General features: G+C 43.2%; 1 protein-coding gene across 1 annotated transcript in view; it reads left to right on the top strand.

The window, feature by feature from the left end:
* Positions 1-18,563, top strand: part of AGBL1 (AGBL carboxypeptidase 1) — a 290,414-nt gene that overhangs the window by 37,262 nt on the left and 234,589 nt on the right. Inside the window, exon 6 of the mRNA XM_054837473.1 lies at positions 12,981-13,018. Within this exon, the coding sequence (XP_054693448.1) occupies positions 12,981-13,018 (38 nt within the window). The remainder of the gene's footprint in view (positions 1-12,980; positions 13,019-18,563) is intronic.

The following is an 18,563-nucleotide window of genomic DNA, read 5'->3' as shown; positions in this document are numbered from 1 at the left end:
CAGTCTCTAGAACTATCAGTGGTTTTAAAGCACGGCAGTGATTAGACCTGCCCTGAGCAGAGTTACATGACACAGTGTCAAAGCCCTTAGCAACAGCCTTTCTATGCTAGGATTCCCTGTCCTGAGAGCAGCGTTGGAGCCGCACCAGCAGGATAGTTGGCTTTAGCAATACAGAGGCAACACAACTGACTCATTTCCAGTGGGCAGGAGAGCAAACTCTGAAGTCTTCACAGTCTCTTTCAGGCTCTTTTGGGTGGTTATTGAACACTTTTATCATAGGGAATACAAGAGAAATGTTAAATACTAGAGCATTTACCAAGTGCAGGCAAAATGAGTTTTGTTAGGGAGAGAAGGTTTCGTAACAGCAGTGCTACGGATGCAGCACAGGTCTCTGGCTTGCTAACGCTGGCAGGGCTCTTCTCGGTCTCTTTATCTGCAGGGCAACACTTGGAATGGCAGCAATGCCAGTAAAATCTGTAAATAAACCCAGAGTTGAGCTGCTCTGGGATGTGTTTAGAGACAAGGCTTGGAACATGGAGGGGAGAACCTGAAAACTGGAGGAAGTGGCTGGTGAGGAAGAACAGGGCTGCTTGATGCCTCATACGGCTGCAGCTCTGGGGTTGGGAATGGAAACTCCCCCTGAAGTGTAAACCTTGGGAAGGTCATGGCTCTGAGACCGAGCTTTTACCATTACCTGCAGCAACAGCCAGACTATTACAGAACAAAGAGAAAATCATCCTGTATCTTTGGCACATCTACTCCGTGCTGTTTTTTTCCTCTCCTGTGTTACATGATACAGTTTGGGCTTTGTGTGGACCATAGGACATACATTGCAGGGGCACAACAGCTCTTACTGTGTACTCAAAAGGTTTGTTTCAGTCTTGTTTTTTGTTGTTGTTTTAAATTGTACTTAATATTGTGATTATTCCAGCTTCTACCTTCCAGATTTTTCTGTGTATAAAAAACAAGGGCATGTGGAAAAAACTATCCTGATAATGCTCATAATTTTTACTGTACTTCTTAATTATTTATCCCCATTGCTTCTCTTATATTTGCAGCTCAAGTTCTACCAGCCTTGGCTTTGATATGGTCTGTTTTCAAATCCCAGAGTTTGGCTTGATTATATCAGATGGAAGCTTTCCAATGAAGGGGGGGGGACCCAAATCCTAACTCTTATTACTTAAGCTTCTGCAAATTACTGCTTCAAAAAGCTGCTGCAGTTATGCCAGTGTGACACTGCAGATTCCAGACAGCAAATATCAGGAGAATTCGACCCAGTATTTGCTGCATTTTGGCTTGTTGCTGACTTTTTCATCCTTCTAAATCCTCTAGCTAAATGCTGTGGAAAAAACAGGCACCAGTGCTAAGATGTGACCAGATTATTGCTTAATGAGGAATTATACCTGTGTAACTGAAAAAAGTCATGAGTGTGTGGCTGGCTGGATGAGCCACAACAGCCAGGTGCTGGCTTTCAACCAGCCTTGCAAGCTCTGTGATGGTGCAGCGACCTATGTTGCTCTCAAGGCTACTGCATACTGCCTGCTCTCAAATCTCCTTGCTTGTAGATGTGGGGATGAAACCTGAGGCTGTGCTTTGGCTGCCCCGGTAGTACAGTCTTCCTGCTCGTCCTCCTAACTCTTAATGCATCTTGCACGTTGAATCTCAGTCACCAGCTGGACAAAGTGCTATATGGAAGGTAACGTGGGTGATCTAACAGAGAATACTATTTCTCAGACTCTTAGGCATTCTACTAAACTAAACATACTTCTCGTTCTTTCTCAGGGTCCCTACCTATGCCATTCCCATTGCCATCTTATATAGCCCATTGACGGTATTTGACATGCTAGAGGTACTGTGGTTGCAGAGAACCTCGTCTCCAACCTGCAGACTGTAGGCTGCCTTCCCTGCAATAAGATGGTCTACATCTGTCCTGCCTGAGCTGTGGACGTGAGGACAGGACAAGGACAAATTTGCAGCAAATGTTGGAGTGGTAGTGCATCTGCTGCTGTTTGAGGCTGTGGCCTTTGGAGACGGTGGCTCAGCCTACTGGCACAGACAGCTTCTGCAGAAGATGCATCTTCATTTGTAACATCTACGCTATTTAGTGTGAACCTGATCACATGTCCTCAGATGACTCTTCTGCCTTTCCTATCACAGTTTGGAGATCTTGTGTCCAGAAAGCTGCTGCAGGGCAGCGTGAAAGCTGTTCACTTTCCACACCTTGGCTCTTTGTCCTGCAAAGGTGTATTTCTGTGTGTATACTACACAACACAGCAGTACCCTCATTTCCCCCTCCCACCTCTCAAGTGAGACAGAAGCCACAGAATGGCAGAGGGAGGCGAATAGCAGGATGGCTTTTTTCTGTTAAAGTTCTACTGAAAATCCTAGGCAACTTAATATACTTTCCTCCCTGCTCTGCAATTGCAACATCTATTTTCCCAAAGACTTTGTGCTTACCCTACTTGCCTGCGGCAAAACTAGTCAGTACTATAGGTTTCTAGCACTGTTCTACGTGTGTTTTGCAGTCCTCTGTTTTGACAACACAAAGTGGGTAAAATTGGCATTTCTTTTGCATGTAAGATAAATTTGAAAAGTTTCTTATAAACTGCTGTTGGTGTTGAGTGATAGGACTTGGGTCAGTGAGGACTGAGTTTTCTGAATGAATGTCCGGATTTCCAGAGCTATTTAGATATGTGAAGATGAAATGGAATGTAGCTGTAACAAAAGCCTCTCAGCAGGTTAAAGGCCTAACTCATACACTTAAAAGGTAGTTCTGACCTTAGTACACAAAGGGACTTTGAAAAATCCTGCTGAGTGCTAGCTGCATGTTTAGCCATAAAAATGTCTTTTAAATTCAGGTCAAGATGCCGAATGCAAATCTGTTAGAGAATTTTACTTTGTGTTTCTCAAGCATGTTTATGCATTGTTTTCAATTTGAGATTGATTTAATAGTACCAGTTAAGCTCAGTATTATGTAAATGCAGAGCTTGCAAACAAATACTCCAGTATTTCCAAGCATGTTCATATTCAGCAGCATCAGTTAGGACCATCAAACTGTAAAGTGCCCAATTCACAGTAAATTTGGTGCTGAAAGACTAAATATGTATATGAGGGAACACAATCATTGGAAGGGATGAGAAGTGGAGGGGTAGCTGGAAAACAGAAGAAAATTGGTGACAGCTTCTGCATATTTTCTTGTATATATTTTGTTAAAATTCCACTTGCATGTGATATTTTCAGGCAGCTCTAACTCTGACCACCATCCTTTGGGATTTAGGCATTTTCTATATATTGCTCTTACCTAACCTGTGCGCATAACAAGGGGAATGATACCTACCTACTTGGGAAGCACATGGAGATTGTGTTGCATGCAAGAAGACTAATTGGCATCTATATATTTTTCCACTTGCTCCCTACTGCAAACATGGATGTAACACTACATGCTGTCAGAGCTGCAGCTGATGAGTAAACAGTTACTCACACATTCAAACCATGACCTTAGTACTACAGGCAGACTGTAACTGGACACTCACCAACAGGCAGAACTGAGTAGGGCTATGGGGTTATGACATTATTGCCAGTTTGCAACCACCCAAGTTGCTGCTTCTCATGTAAGAGAATGATTCCAGTAGCTATGCTTGCATGAAAAGGCTTCTTGCTCTGGCATATTCAAAGAAACTCTGCAAGCCAGCTCTCTTCCCTGGAGGTTTTAAGCTTTAAGTTTCCTTTGGCTGGACTTTATGGATGTGCTTCATCTGAATAGGACCAGAGGGGAAAGTGAAGTGCCATATAAACTCAAACTGATGGATCTATTTCTAGAGCCTTGTAATATGGAAACGTACCGTTAGATTAAAAAGAACAAGTGAAGTTTTTCATCTTGTGTTCAATATCAGCCATTTCTCCTTTTATTATAAGGCATCTGACTTTTGCTTAAAGAAAAGGCTGCCACACAAGTCAACCTTGTTTCTTCATAGAGATCAGGGAAGATGGTGTTTCCTCAGTCCTTCAGCTTTATATTTCATGTTCTTTTCAAGTCTCTTAAATTGTACACATTTTTAAAATTAGTTTCCCTGAAAGATGTTTGTTTGGTTAAAAAGACCAAACAAAAAAAAAAACCCAAACAAACCTCAAAATCCTAAACAGTGAAACTGCAGGAATGGATTAAATGAAAACTCAACTTTCCCATCCATCACAGCAGCATAGTTACACACAGTAAAGGCTGCAATTTCCAACACTGCTGCCTTACAGCTCAAAAGCACCTTTCATTACAAAGTGCTTTTTAAAGATGTTGTACTCTGAGATTACTGCTGCCTTAGAGATGGTTTGTACTAACCAGTAGTCAGGGAGAACTACAGCTCTTAGCCTTGATTACCTTGAAACCAGCCTTCCTTTTGTGGTCTCAAATAGCTCTGGGCACAAGCAATGGCATGTCAGATACCTTGCTACCTGGACTGTCGGCAGCACAAGTTGCCCTTGCATATCTCACTGCCAGCAATTGATAGTATCCATAAAATAAAGATCTTGCAGTCGTTTGCAGGCAATATAGTGTGAGCGCAGGCTCACTTTCTGGCATCATAAAGTCCTGGGTACCTCCAAGCTCTACCTTCCCTTTCATAGCTCACTATCAGAGGCTCCCCAATGGCAAAGCACCTGCAATTCAATTTCTCTTAATGAGGACAGAAGTCACAGTTGCCCTGCTGAGATTGGAGCCTAGGGCTCCTGGGTATGTCACCAAGCAGTGCCCTTTGGCTTCATCATGCGGTAAGCAGGGTTTCACCGTGTGCATGGGTTGTGTCCCTTTCCTTACCCTTGCTCTGGGTGTATGCAGCATTCAGAACAGGTCAAGGAGAACAAACCAGAAGCAAGCAGAATAGGGCTGTGTCTCTCCTCCCTGCACTGAGCACCTACCTTGCCCTGAGCACAATGTGCATGTCAGTCCCTGGAGTCTCCAGAGCAAAAGCTGCTGGGCACAGTGAACTAATAAGCTACAAATAAATTGACAACTAAGGTGTGAGCTGACAGACCACTGGGCTCTTTCACACTAGTAACCGAATTGGGATCGGAAGACAGCTGTCTGGGGAAAGGAAGGGGATTTAACCCCACTCGCTAATGTGCTTTGATTGTCTACGAGACATTTTGTAGGGCTGTGCTGGTGCTTGTTAGCAGATGTGGCCTTGATGAGTATCCTCACCACTCCTCTTAATCAATCAAGGATAGCATCAAGCCCCTTTCTCAGTCCCCCTACATGTGTCCCTTGGGTGGGAGAGCTGGATTCTCACACTGTCAGCCTGAAACTGCCAGGGTGATGAATCTGTTAAGAATCCTGTCTGACTGTGATCCTTCCAGCCCTTTCATCTTGATGTGAATGACAAGCTGTCACAGCCTGCCTCAGCCATGTTGGTGAGATCTGACCCTAGAGAGAGAGTTGACAGGGACGGGAAATCTTCTGCCTGAGGAAGCTGTGCCAGCTCTGTACCATGCTGTAAGAAATGCCTGGGCATTTTTTTGGCAAGGATTTAAGTGTATTTTGTGCACCTTGTTCTTTGTTACTACTTTGAAGTTAACTTAGTTTAGAGCTGTAAAGAATAGGTTGAATTTTCAGGATGCGGCTGTCTCTCCTCCTGTACCTGTTGTACATAACAGTAGGATACTTGCAAGATGCCTGGAGGATAAACCTGGAGCGACTCTTCTTTCTGGCAGGCAGAGGTGAAAGAGGCTGGAAGGCTATAGCTTTTCCTGGATTTTAACCTGAGAGGCTCCAGGGCAGGCAGAGATGTTTGGAAGATGCTACAGTGAAAGCTTTGAGCTGAACCGGGGAACCGAGGTATGCTTGCTGTGCTAGCCATGAGAGCAAGGGAGGACCTCACACTGGGGCTTCTGCATCACCACTATAACTTCTGTACAAGAAGCCACATGTCTTTTGGAGAACACATTGACTTCAACTCACCAATATGCAAGATAGGAGAAAATTCGTTCCTGGGTCTATTGTAGGGTTAAAAAGCAAGAAATCATCTCTCCTTTTGCTGTTAAGTCTTGCTGGCTGTTAGCGTTGACTGTGGCACCTGTGCACACCTTCTTCCCTCACAACCCTCCCCTCAGAGTTAATAGTCATATAAATCTTTAAAGATGGGGAGGAAATACTATTCAGTATGTATTTAATTTCTGTACACTCTTTGTTTGCTCGCTAATTCTATTCAGCAAAATGAATTACCTCACAGAGAATAAGTTCCACAGAAGATGTATATTTGTATTAAAGACAGCATGTGCTTTTCCAGGGTGGTGGTGGGGGGAAGCTGGTCACTGGAATTGAAGTAACCGTTAGAAAAGGAGTGTGTGGATTTTATTTCCTTTCCTTCAGTGTTACACCGAAAGCACATCTGTGCACGACAGCTGGATCTCCAAACTCCACCTGTTGGCAGTGTGTGGGACAGTGCAGACTGTGAGCAGGCTTTGCCTTTAGCATAAGTTTTAATGCCTAGCTAACAAGCTGGAATTAAAGTGGACATGATGATGGGTGTTTCTGCATAAGTCCTAGACCAGCAGTGCTATGAAAATGCCAGCAGCATAAGCAGGTTTTGCCCACCCATATTTCCAAGACTTGTGAAGCTGCTGTTTTTAAGCCTTTAAAACAAAACAAATCACTGTGCAAGTGCCTGCATATTTAAGATCTGTATTTCCAGGCCACAAGGGAAATGACTATTCAAGGCATCTGTCTCTGAGATCTACCTTCTGGTAGGATTTATAAAGCACCTATTGCTGTGGTGCCTACATGGTTCGAAATGTCTCTCGGTTGTCAAATGTGGAATTGTCTTTTGAGTGAGTTGCTCTGTGACTGTATAAACTCCAGTAGTTAGTACGAGTCCCAGGGGTTGGAGGCAAAATGCAGCCAGACGATACGTACATGTGAGGGCACTTAATTTCTCCCAGAGACAAGGGCTATGGAAGCTTAGGGGCTTTAAGCCTGTTAGCTGTAACACCTTGAGCCCTCAGTCAGGGTTCTGATTTTGCTAGATGCTGTGCTAATATGTGTTGTGTGGTCCCTACCCCGTGCTGCTCGTGATATAAATAAACATGATAGCAACAAGTGAATACACTGTGAAATAGGGCGAAGGGCAAAAGGAGGGAGCATGGGCTGAAGCAATGTTGTTTGCCAGGCAGGGGCAGAACCTTACATTTTTATAAAAAAAGACTTTACGTCTTTGTTATTATCTAGATGTGATTGACTTTAGGAATTAAATCAGATATCAAGTTGAAGAGGTATTTAATGAAGCACCAAGTCATTAGCTTTTATTCAATAACTTGAATAGGATGTTTCACGTTTAAGCATGTAAAAGGAGGAGAAGGAAGGATGGTTAGAGTACTTGGGGGCTGATTTACAGAGCCCTTCTGGATCACTTCTTTGCTCAGTCTCTGGCTTCTCTTCTGTTCCCTGTCTATAGTTCCAAGCTAGTCCTGAACAGGTGGGCACCAATGTCATTGTGTCCTATGAGTCTTAAAATCCTGTCATGTAGTTCACCATGTTCTGTAGTTAGGTTTTTCATTTTCAGGAGGGTTTTTTTAATACTGGGGTGGAACAGAAATAAGTTCTCTATTCAAGAGACAGAAAGAGGCACAGCATTGTCCATCATACTGCCCAGCACTACAACCTGTGAGCTGAGATCAGAGCAGGGAAGAAAACCTAAGAGACCCTGGCTTTCAGTCTCCTCTGTCTGCCGTGATGTACAGCTAACACTGTCCTGGTAGCTCAGATTTGAAAGGGTTGACCTAGGCATAAGACTTCTTTGTCTATGCTTTTTAGCAGCCCGGTTTTACTGGCTAATCCAATTGTGCTTTGGCTTGGGAAGTGGAGTTTTTCTTTGTTGTTGCTCCTGGTTACTGAGCACAGGATCTGGAAGTTGCATTTGTCTATCTGTCTGCTAGTTGTACTCCTGCCCTGATAGCCAAGCTGCTGACTTGGAAACACTTCAAAGATTTCCATTCTTCAGAGTGGCTGTCTTGACTGCTACTACAGGGAGTTTTTAATGTTTTTGGATTATGGAGCAGCATTTATTATTATGTCTTTTAAGATAGGGCAACTTTATTTATACATCCTTTTCTTGAAATCTATAAGTGATTTTCCTTTGAGATACACTGGGATTGACAAAACAGCTAAGATTTTAATAACTTATTGCCACAAAGAACAGAAAATCAGAGGAAGGCATCTGGACAGATTTGGCAGGTTTTCTAATGATTCCCCCCCCACCCCCCATTCCTTCTTGAGACAAATGCAGAGTTCTGCACTGGGCACACTATCAAATTCTCTGGTCTAGCATATGGCTCATCAAGTCATCTTTCTTGTGCTCTTAAACTTTTCCTCCTGTTCCCATCTTCTCCCTCCCTCCATCCCTGCTCTCATGCACAATTTATTATCTCCTGTCTTCCTGTCCCAGGCTTACTCATCTCATTATATCTTCTGATGCCAGAAAAGATGCTGTTGGTTTGCCATATGGTGTTGAGGTGCCGATAATATCGCAAACACCATTTGCCCAGCTTGCTGTAAGCCTATTGATGCATTCATTAGCTTGCTGCTGTTTTCAGTGAAAGTCCATTCTGCATTCTCTTCTATGACTTCTTATTTGTTTCCCGTAGGGTGTTCTGTACGTTTGAATTTGTTCAGCATCAAAGATAGGTAATATTCTGGGGATACTTGCTGACAGCTGACTTACAGTGTAAATTGCAATGCTGATTTAAAGTCCAAACTTAAAACAAATGCAGGTAGATAACTCTTTACACAGAGTAGGTGTGAATGCCCTTCCCAGGATAACTGTAGTAGCTAAGAGTTTGCCTAAGTTCAAAAGTGCCTAAGCAAATATATGGAAGCAAAATAATCTAAAAGCTAAAAAGCCTCCTAAAGGCACCATTGCTGGCTTATGAAATCTCTGGATTGCAATTTGCTGGAGTCTGAGTCTGTTCTGGAAGTTCTAGCACTGTGTTTTTGCTGTGGTCTTATATTCTTCCCTTGGCCACTGTTGGCCACAGGATACTAGATTACTTGGACTTCCAGCTTAAGCTGGTGCAGCTGCTCTTTTCTGGCCTGGCTAATTAACTTTATGCTTAGAATACCTGTTTCTCATTTCACTTTCATTTTGTCTATGATTAAACTGTAGGGATATAGGACTACAGTCATTCCTGGGTCACATTTTTCAGACCCTTTCCTCATTGGCAACTGAGCCTAACAGTCCCATTATAAGCAATTCAGGCTCCCTTTTCAAAGTCATTAGGTTGTTCATCCCATCACTGCCAACAGTATGTTTCAGAGCTACATTTTCCAGTGCTTAAAAACCATCCTTTAATTTCCAGTTGAAATTTATTTATGGCCGTTTTATATCCATTTGTCCTTGTGCCAACTTTGTTCTTTAGCTTAAGTAGCTCTCTACCTTCCTCACAGTTTTCTTCTCCCTCACCCGCTGTGTCTATGGAGAACAATCAAGTCACCCCTTAACCATCATTTTGCTAAGGTGACAAAACTGTGGTATTTAAGACTCCTCATGAGACATGTTTCCGTTACCATAATGATTTCCTTAGCACTTTTCTGCATGGTTCCTTCAGAGTACTTCATGCAGCTGTTCAGATGAAGTCTCGTATGAAAACATTCATGCTTTTACTTTTCCACTGGCAGTGGCTTTTCTGAGACCTGCTCTGTCCTTTTCACGGTTGTCACCCTGCTGGGTCATGCTTGTCCTCATTCTCTAAGGGGGCTCATATATCCAGGGTGTCCTTCTACTCATTTCCAAATTATTAGCCCCTGCTCATAACAGCAATTCTTATTAAACCCTAAATGCATAACCTTGCACTTTGACTATTACATTTCATCACATTTCTATTGCTTAGGAACTCAAGAACATCCTGTTACTCCTGAAAAATATTCCGAACTCCCCACTATTGGCAGTAGCTCCTGACTTCACACGGTCAGCAGATTTTGTTAGTATATTCTGACTTTTTGTGCCAAGGTCATTAATGAAAAGATAAAATAAGATCAGTCTCAAAACATCCTTGAGGACTTCCATGCATAACTTCCCTCCAGACTAATAATTCTTCTTTCGGCACAACTCCTGTCATCGCCTCTTTAACCAGTTCCTTACCCATGTTGCAATTCTTACGCTAATCCCCATGTTCTCCAGACTGGCTAATAATTTCCATGTGGCACCGTATCAAATGTTTTATTGAAGTACAGATAAATTAGATCTACCACATTTCCCTTGTCTAAAAAAAATCAATTATCTTATCAAAGAAAGATATCAAGTTAGGCTGGCTTGATCTACTCTTGGAAAGTCTATTTTATCCCTTTAAACCCATTTTATCTCTTTTGCAGTTTACCCTCATGTCTTTATTTTTTCTTTCAAAATTTGTTCTAAAGCAATGCATACTATTGAGGTCAGTCTGCTGGATCCTCACCTACTTATGACTAACTGTAGAGTACATGCTGTAGGACATACAGAACACTGCATATTGCCTATGTCAAAACCCTTGTGATGAATTGCAGTGCTTGAAGAGATGAAATGTACTAGTTTGGTTCCACTTTATTTTATTGCAGTAAGATGTACAGGCATGGACTGAGATGAGGATGTGTCTAGGCTGTTAGTCTGGGGTGTGGGAAATCAAGCTGGCTACAGCTGCAGTCTGTAATGTTGCTTCAGAAGTAAGCGGTGATTGTGAAAAATTCTGATTCTGCTGAGTGGTGGTGCTGGAATCTGTGTGATACCACCTTATTTAATTTTTTTCAGGATATGTCTGAATTTTCCATCTCACAGCACTGTCCGGGTGGATTTACTTACATCTTTATGATAGTCTTGGGTTTCTCAGCTTTACAAGCAAAGCAGTTGCAAGCCTGTTCCACCAGGTAACATCAAAAGCACAAATAGCTCTTATTCCTTGACTTGGAGTGGACCAGCTCCCTCCAAGCCTGGAGAAATGGCATGAGGTGGTTAAGGCTGTTGAAGGATCAGCTTGTGGTATGACCAGGAAGAGTTTAAGTCTTCTGGGGCAAGTGTGATGAGGAATTAGAGAGAATGGGGATTCAAAGATAGTAGGAATAGGAGACTACGTTATCTGAGAACATGGTTTGGGAGGTCCGAGGTCCTCTGAGGATGAATGAAGATGTCTGTGTATACATTGTGGTTTACAGAACCCAAAAAAGTATTGGAGAATCCACATTTGCAATATCGTGTTGTTGGTGGAAGGTTTGATGGCAGTGTTGGCATTATGACAGTGGCGTAGCTCTACTGAATCTCTTTGCAATGCTGACAAGCACCCCCAAAATAAACCAGATGCCTATGGGAAATCCTTAGATCTCTTCTGCTTGGAGCCAAAACACTCTGGTCCTTCCTTTGTTGCTCTGCTCTTCTGGCATGTGATTGAGACATCACCTTAAGCCTGCAAACATAGGTATGTAATGTACTCTCCTTTAGAAGATACATACTCGAGCATCAGCTTTGGGAGATGCTCTGGATGGAATTTTAACTTGCTTAGAGCTATTTGATTTGTCCCAAAGTTTAAACTGTGGAAAGACTGAGTGATCAGTGGCATATCCCTTTTCTGAGCCAGTGGATGACAGTATTCCTCCCACCAGCTGAATGATTGCTGTCTAGGTGGAGTTAAAGCAGCAATGACAGCATGACTGTGCTTCCACTGGTGAGATTTTTAGCTACTGATCTCCTGTTCTGTCTGTATTTGTGAGCATTTATTTTGCAGTTTGTAATGCTGTTGAAGTTTGACAGGCTCATTATGAAAGAAAGACATTAGATAGGGATGTCGACCCAACATCAGCAAGAACCAGCTCTTGAATCTTTCTTAGTCTCTCAAGCTGCTCTTAGGATACACAATGAACAGCAGCTTGATGACAAAAAAATATTTACTTCTTGCTGCAGGATGATAATTGGCTCAGTATGGAAGTTAATACGATTTTATTTGGGGACTGGTTTGTAAAGAGATTACATTCTAAGGAATCCTTGGGTATGTAGGGTTTTGTAGCTGTATTTATTTAATCAGCTGTGGGCACTTGAAACTTCACAGCAGTAAGCCAGGTTAGGACATGGATTGTCTTGCTCCAGCAGAACATGACTGGAAAAGGAAATATTCTGTGGGGCTAGTGGGATGGAGATTATACCACATGAGGAAGAAACTTGCCTCCGTGTCATGGGGAGCAAGGATGTCTCAGTTCAGCTTTTCAAGTTGCAAATGTTGGTGACTGGCTCCCATTCAAACCAGTTCTATGCTGACTGAGGCAGGTTGAGTTACCTGTACACTGAAATGATGCAGAAGGTCAACAGAAATCTCTGTGTTTCTCCCCTCTACCTCCTTACTCTCTAAGCTCCGTGGGGCAAGCAGCCTTACTTTAGACTGCTTTAGAGCTTTAGCAGCTTTCTTACAAGTCCTGATCTGAGTGGGGACCTTTACATGCCACTGCAATGCAAGACCTTGTCATAATTAAAAGAAATTTAATTTTCTTTTCAGTTAAAGCTGGTGGGAGGGAGGACAGGGTGAAGCTTGTTTTGGGAAAATGGAGAAGGGAGTGGAATTTGGCTGGAAATACTGATATGGATGTCCTAGCCTGATGCAGAAGTTACCATCTACTGATGTAGATAGAAGCACTGGTGTCTGGCATGGGCATGTGCTGAGACTGATACAAAGAAATAGCTCTGGGGCAGCAGTTTAAAGACTTGCTTCATTACTTTGGATATGTGGGTGTTGCTTTAAATTTAACAGTCACTACAAATCAGTGTAACACTAAAGCTAGAGGGCTAATGGTCTTTCAGAATAACTGAGTCAGCTGCAGAGACTGGATCCTCTGCTGGTGTAAAACATTGCAGTTCTGTCAAAGTCCATCATAAGCTGTCAATTTAGACCAGCTGGGAAGCCTGGCCCAGAAGACTGTGAAGATGAAGGTTACAAAAATTATCGAAGAAATTGACATTATTTCTCCATCTCTCCTCTTTCCCCAGGGCAGCCATTGAGGCTCTGGCAGCTTTGCTGAAATCAAGTAAGCTTCTTTTTCTTCATATTCTTTCTGACTTTCCTTTCTGTGCTGTGCTGCTGGACAGAACAGTCCTGTTGATCCTCCTTCTCCCGCGGTATCCCCTCTTCCCTCAGTCCCAAAGAGCACTGCTTATAAAAGAGAGGCAGTAATGCGCTAGTTTCCTATATGCCTAGCTATGATTCTTGGACACACACGTCTATGGGAGATGGTGCTCTAGGTCCCAGGGAGCAAGCTGCTGAGGGAGCCCGACTCTAGACCCTTATTTTAAGTATTTAGGGAACAGTGGTTGTCCTGGGGCTTGATACAGTGGAAGAAATGGAAAGCCTCTGCAGCCAGCAACCGATGCTTACTGCGCTGTTGCAGCATCACTGGAGAGTGGGACCAGGACCTGTCTGTCCTGTGGTGCTGTTGTATTATGTGCTTACCTGGTGACAGGATGCTGTTGGCAAAGGCTTGGAAAGCTTTTGTAGTCCAAAAGAGATGAGGCCTTATTCTCACTTGCGATCTTGTCAGGTCTGATAACGTGCAGACAGGGCTGAGACCTAGTGACTGCCAGGGTACAGCCCTGCTATGGCAGGCTGTGCTTGGTATTTGTACCAGCTGGCTGGGGGTGTTGAAGACCTTAACGTGGATTCTCAGTCACACGCTGCTGGTGTGACTGTTCCTGAAACGAACACGCTACCCTTTTTTGCCTTTATCCCATCCGAAAACACTTAAGTTTTTATTACCAGAATTTAATAAAGCTTTGATTAAGAAAGAGCACTCTACTATTGCAGACAATCTACTCTACAATAAATCACAATGGCGTATTGTCCTTCTCGCTCCCCCCTTTTCTTCCCCTCCCCCTTCTCCTCTTCATACTATTAGGAATACATACATTTGTGAAAAATTGTAGCCCTGGAAGCAGTGCTTAAATGAGCACGCTGCAATAGGATTGTATCTGAGTTGCATCAGCTCAAGTGATGAATTCTGAAATAATGCCTCAGTATTAACCTTGCTGCCTAGATTTAAAGGTCACATTATTGCAACAAGGAAGGACCTCCTGGTTTGGGCACTAAATCTTAATAAGGGGGTTGCGGGGCTATGCCACAACTGCTTGCAATACAAAAGCAAAATTAGCTTTCAGAGTAGAAAAATTTACAGAGAAAGCTAGAAAAGTGGAGCAAGAGCTGAAAGCTCATCAGGCAGCTTGAGCTTTTCTCCTGCACTCCTGTTTTATGGTAAGTACTAAGAATGGGAAGTGAAATTCTGTTGTCCCAAGATATTTATAGGGTAAGTTTTCTACTTGGAGGCTTGTTGTGGGTCTAGAGATAAGAACAGTATATAGAAGTGGAGGACTAATTATGAAGGGAAGCTGTGAAATGTAGTCTCCTGGGGAGCTGTAAACACATGTTGTAAAAGTTGGGGGGGGGGGGGGGGCAGCTGAGGATAATCTAGGGAATCCGAAAGAACTGAATTCAGCTCCAAATTCCCCCAGCCCTTTTTCTCCTGGAGTGAGGTAAGTTTTATAAAGCCATTTACTCCTGGAAATTTTCTGTGTGACTCTTCTCGGCCAATTTAGGTTGTGAAGGCATCTTGGTTGGTTTTTCCTTTTATGCTTTTTGTGCTTTAGGAAGTGCATAGAGGGCTTCCAGTACTGGAAGAACACAGTGATCATTCTGGTTGGTTGGTTCGGGTGCCTTCACAGAAGGTACAAAAAAAATTGAACTCCAATGAGAATTCAGTCTATTGAGCAAAGCAGTCCATGCGTTGTCACTCTGGTTGATCACTGTGATGTACAGATTAGGGTTCTTGTGTTCATTTGTACTGTTGACTGTTGCATGGAAAAGTGATTTTTAGGAAAACACATGGTCTATTTTCAGCTGATATTCTTTTAAGGGACTAGGACTTGGGAAATTATGCCAATATTGTGCAACCAAATCTAGCACCGCAGCCCACAAGTCAGCCTGAACTGATGTTTTCTGCAGTGTGATGCAATGTGGTCAAGAATGTCCTGTAGCTTTCTCCTTTCCTGGGGCTCAGGACATGAGAAGCTCCAGGCTTCTGGAGTAGACTCTGCTCTGGTAGCTGCATACAAATGAGCAGGCTGTGCCTTTTGGGAGGTGTGGGTTGGGAGAGGTGAAAAACAGCTCTGGTTCTTCTAGAGATAAATTCACCATGGCTGGAAAAGAGCTGAATTCTTTTTCATGATTGTGTCAGGACAGCTTTGTTTGTCACAGCTAAGTTATTTATGCCCATGGCTTTAGCACTTTGGAGTGCTGCGGGGATTCTTAGAAAGTTAAAAATCAAATCTGGTGAATGCTATATAGCACTTGAAAATTGCTTATGAAAACAAGGGGTAAAACTGCACATGGCAAAGCACCCAGAAGCCCTTTAGTGTGTTTTATATGGGATACAAACTAAATGGGAGGCAGGAATCCTGGAATGTGCTACAGTACCGGATTGGTGTCCTGGTTATTGTGAGCTTTGGAGACTTGCAGTAACCCACTTGCTGGGAAATGGTGGTGAGATTCAGTTTCGCTGGGGGTGAAAGCTATAAAACAGGATAAGAACACATCTACTCTTGAGGGTCTCCCTGTAGGGCTGTTATATCTTTAAGTGCTTCAGCCCAAAGTAATCACGAGGGTTATGGTTGTACACGGAGTTGTGCTGGATGGAAAGTGTCCCTCTTGCTTTCGGCAGTGAGCTGCAACAGGAAAACACACGGTAGTTTTAAAGGGAGCAGGCAGATGGCAGTGTGTCTCCCTGATGGATTTGGAAACATCCATCTTCAGCTCCTCAGGCTTCCTTAAGCTCTACTTGAGACTTTGTCCACCTGCAGAGCCAGGGCCTGGCCAGAAACTTCTTGGCCTCTGTCTCTTTCCTAACAGAAGCCGATGCTAAATGCCTGCTTAACAGGTGCATAACAGCAAGAAGCAAGGTCTGCCAGGAAAGAAGGCTTCAGTGTAAGAGAAAATTACTGCTCCAGCTGTACCTGGGGAAATTGTTGCTGTTGTGTTTCAGAAGGGAAAGATGATTGTCCAAAGAAATAAATGATGGGACTCTACAAATTTGTGCTTCATCCACAACAGGGGAGAAATGCTTGGAAACTCAGTACAAGACTAGTGACTTTGGTTGTCCTGTTGCCCTGTGTGTAGTGGAAATTGGTGTTAGTCATAGAGATGGTGACTGATGGAGGAATACAAGTTTAGGTCCCTTCTAATGGCAGTGCTGTATCTTTCCATCAGTGGAAGCTAAGATTGCTCATATAGAGAAGATGTTTCTTGCCTGACCATCAGCTAGTTTCTCACTCCTGACCTTTTATCTCTTCCCAAGCATCCCAGAATACTTTACTAATCTGTGCATCCTACTCTTCCAGTTGTTCTCCACCTGCCGTGCCCACATGGATGCAGCAAACAGCTTGTAGCAAGTCCCTCCTCTGTTGCCTTGCTGTCTTTTTATATTTATTTTCTCTCCACCATGCTGTTAACTCCCTCTGACTGAACTACTTTATTATACAAGCTGAACATGTTGCTCGGCAAATATCTCTAATGGTACTGAAGTACCATGAGAGCGTCAGGAGTTTTTTTACTCTTCTCTTGGATGTTACAGTCCAGCTTTCCAGTGTGACACCTGTCCAACCTTCCTTCTTCAATTTCTGGATGCTTACTACAGCTCAAGATGGGGGTGAGGGGGTAGATACCGATAGGTATAGATAAACTGAGTTGGGATGAGGCACAGCATGCTTCCCAGAGTCTATTCTCTCTGTCCCAGGGTACACCTGCTACTTCTTTCCAGCCTCCTTTGTCCTACTTCTCCTGTCTCTTCATATCTTGCTCCAGTTCTGTCTTAAGGCCTGGTGAGCTCATCACTAAGCCCTCCTCTGCTGTGAGAGGCCCAGGTGTGGAGGGGGCATATCCTAGCTGGAGCCTGTTTGAGCAGCAGTGGAAGGCAAGGGTTGCCCTCCATGTCGCTCTTAACCATGGGCTCTATTGCTTTCAGTGAACTCACCTCCCAAAATAACAGGTAAACGATTCCCAGTTTTGGGGGCGTGGATGAAAACTGGACACCTGCTATATAAGTGTAGACAAGTGCATGTCTAGGGGCTTGTAGGCTGAAGACAATGTGGTGGTCCAAACCGGACACTGCCGCTCGGCACCTCAAGCCACACGATGGCGATGTTATTATAGGGATCCCCGCTCCCACCGGCGCTTAATCCAATATTTATTTTTGGTGAGTAATTTGTTTATCAGCAGGTTATTTTAATCTAATTTTGGTTGTATTTGTTATTCCTGACTATCTGTACTTCCCAGAATTAGCAGCTTGCATGTCTTTAAGGAAATTAGCTAGAGCTGATCTCGGAGGCATTTGCTCAGCGGATATTGAAGGAAAAGGCTAGGGAAATGGGCAGGGCCCTTGTTGCAATGCTTGCCTAGTAAAATTGTAATGAGCAATTTAAAAAGTCAGGTTGTGGTGACCCCCTGATTATGCTTATTTCATCAAGACAATTCTGTGTGCTAACAGCAGGTATTGCTGATGGCCTTTCCCCTCTCTTGCTATATCTTTTCTTTCCTCTTTTTGTTGTCTTTGTCCTCTTACCTTTCCTTTTCCCCCCAGCCTTTCATCTCTCATTTCCTGCTCTTTCCTCCTCCTCTTCTGTCAACTAACCTTTATTTAACCTTTCACCCGCTGTTTTTTTATCAAAGCGTAAGGATTATGTTTTGTGGCTGGTGGGATAAAATAATCAGTGTCGTTCTTTTTGTTTTATGCTGGCATCAAGGAGGGGCAAGTAACTCTGCAAGGAATAGAAAGCGATGTTCTAGTACATAAGCAGATTATGGTTTCTGAAAGGCCTGAACTCTCTATGTCTGAATTCATAATGCTTTGCAACAGATCTACTGACGCAGGTCTCTGATCTGGCATCAAAATATCCCTATGGTTAAACCGTGTCAGTTCCTGTAGCCAACAGCACGATGCTTGTGATTTGCCTAATACTTTGCCAGGTACCCATTTCTCACCATCAGTTTAAGACTTCTCTACCCACCTCTGGATTCAAACTCCATTATCATCTGGCCCCAAATCTGTCATCATAACTGGTAGGATGCTGTGATCAGAGTTGAATTTTGCAAATACTTCCTTTCATAATCATCTAAAGCAAGTTTTGTGCCTATCCTTTCTTCCTGAATTTCAGAATGCAATTAGTATTGATATATATTTTTAAGTTTATCTTTGAGAAGAACCACTTCAGGGGCGGGGGGGGAGGTAATTATTTTTGAATGTCCTTTATATTCCCTTCCCCAAGACTGCTCTTCATTCATAGACATATCCCAAACTGAAAGTAACTCAGTGCTTTAGAGAAAAAGGTTGGTTTCATCTCCTGGGGCATGGCAGCTTCTCACTGTTTTGCTCCTCAGGGTGCGTATAATGGAACCAAAGTGTCAAGGAGCTGCATTATTCTCCGTTGACATCCTTAATAGTAATTGCTTACTGCCTTTGTCTTGGCATGGGCAGTGTTTGTGCCTCCAGTGATGATCTGGCTTCAGAAAATTCAGTGGCTGAATTTGAGGAA

Source organism: Grus americana, chromosome 10 (genome assembly GCF_028858705.1).
Source record: "Grus americana isolate bGruAme1 chromosome 10, bGruAme1.mat, whole genome shotgun sequence".
Taxonomy (NCBI): Eukaryota; Metazoa; Chordata; class Aves; order Gruiformes; family Gruidae; genus Grus; species Grus americana.
The sequence above is the reverse complement of the archived record's forward strand: the minus strand, read 5'-3'. Positions and strand labels throughout refer to the sequence as shown.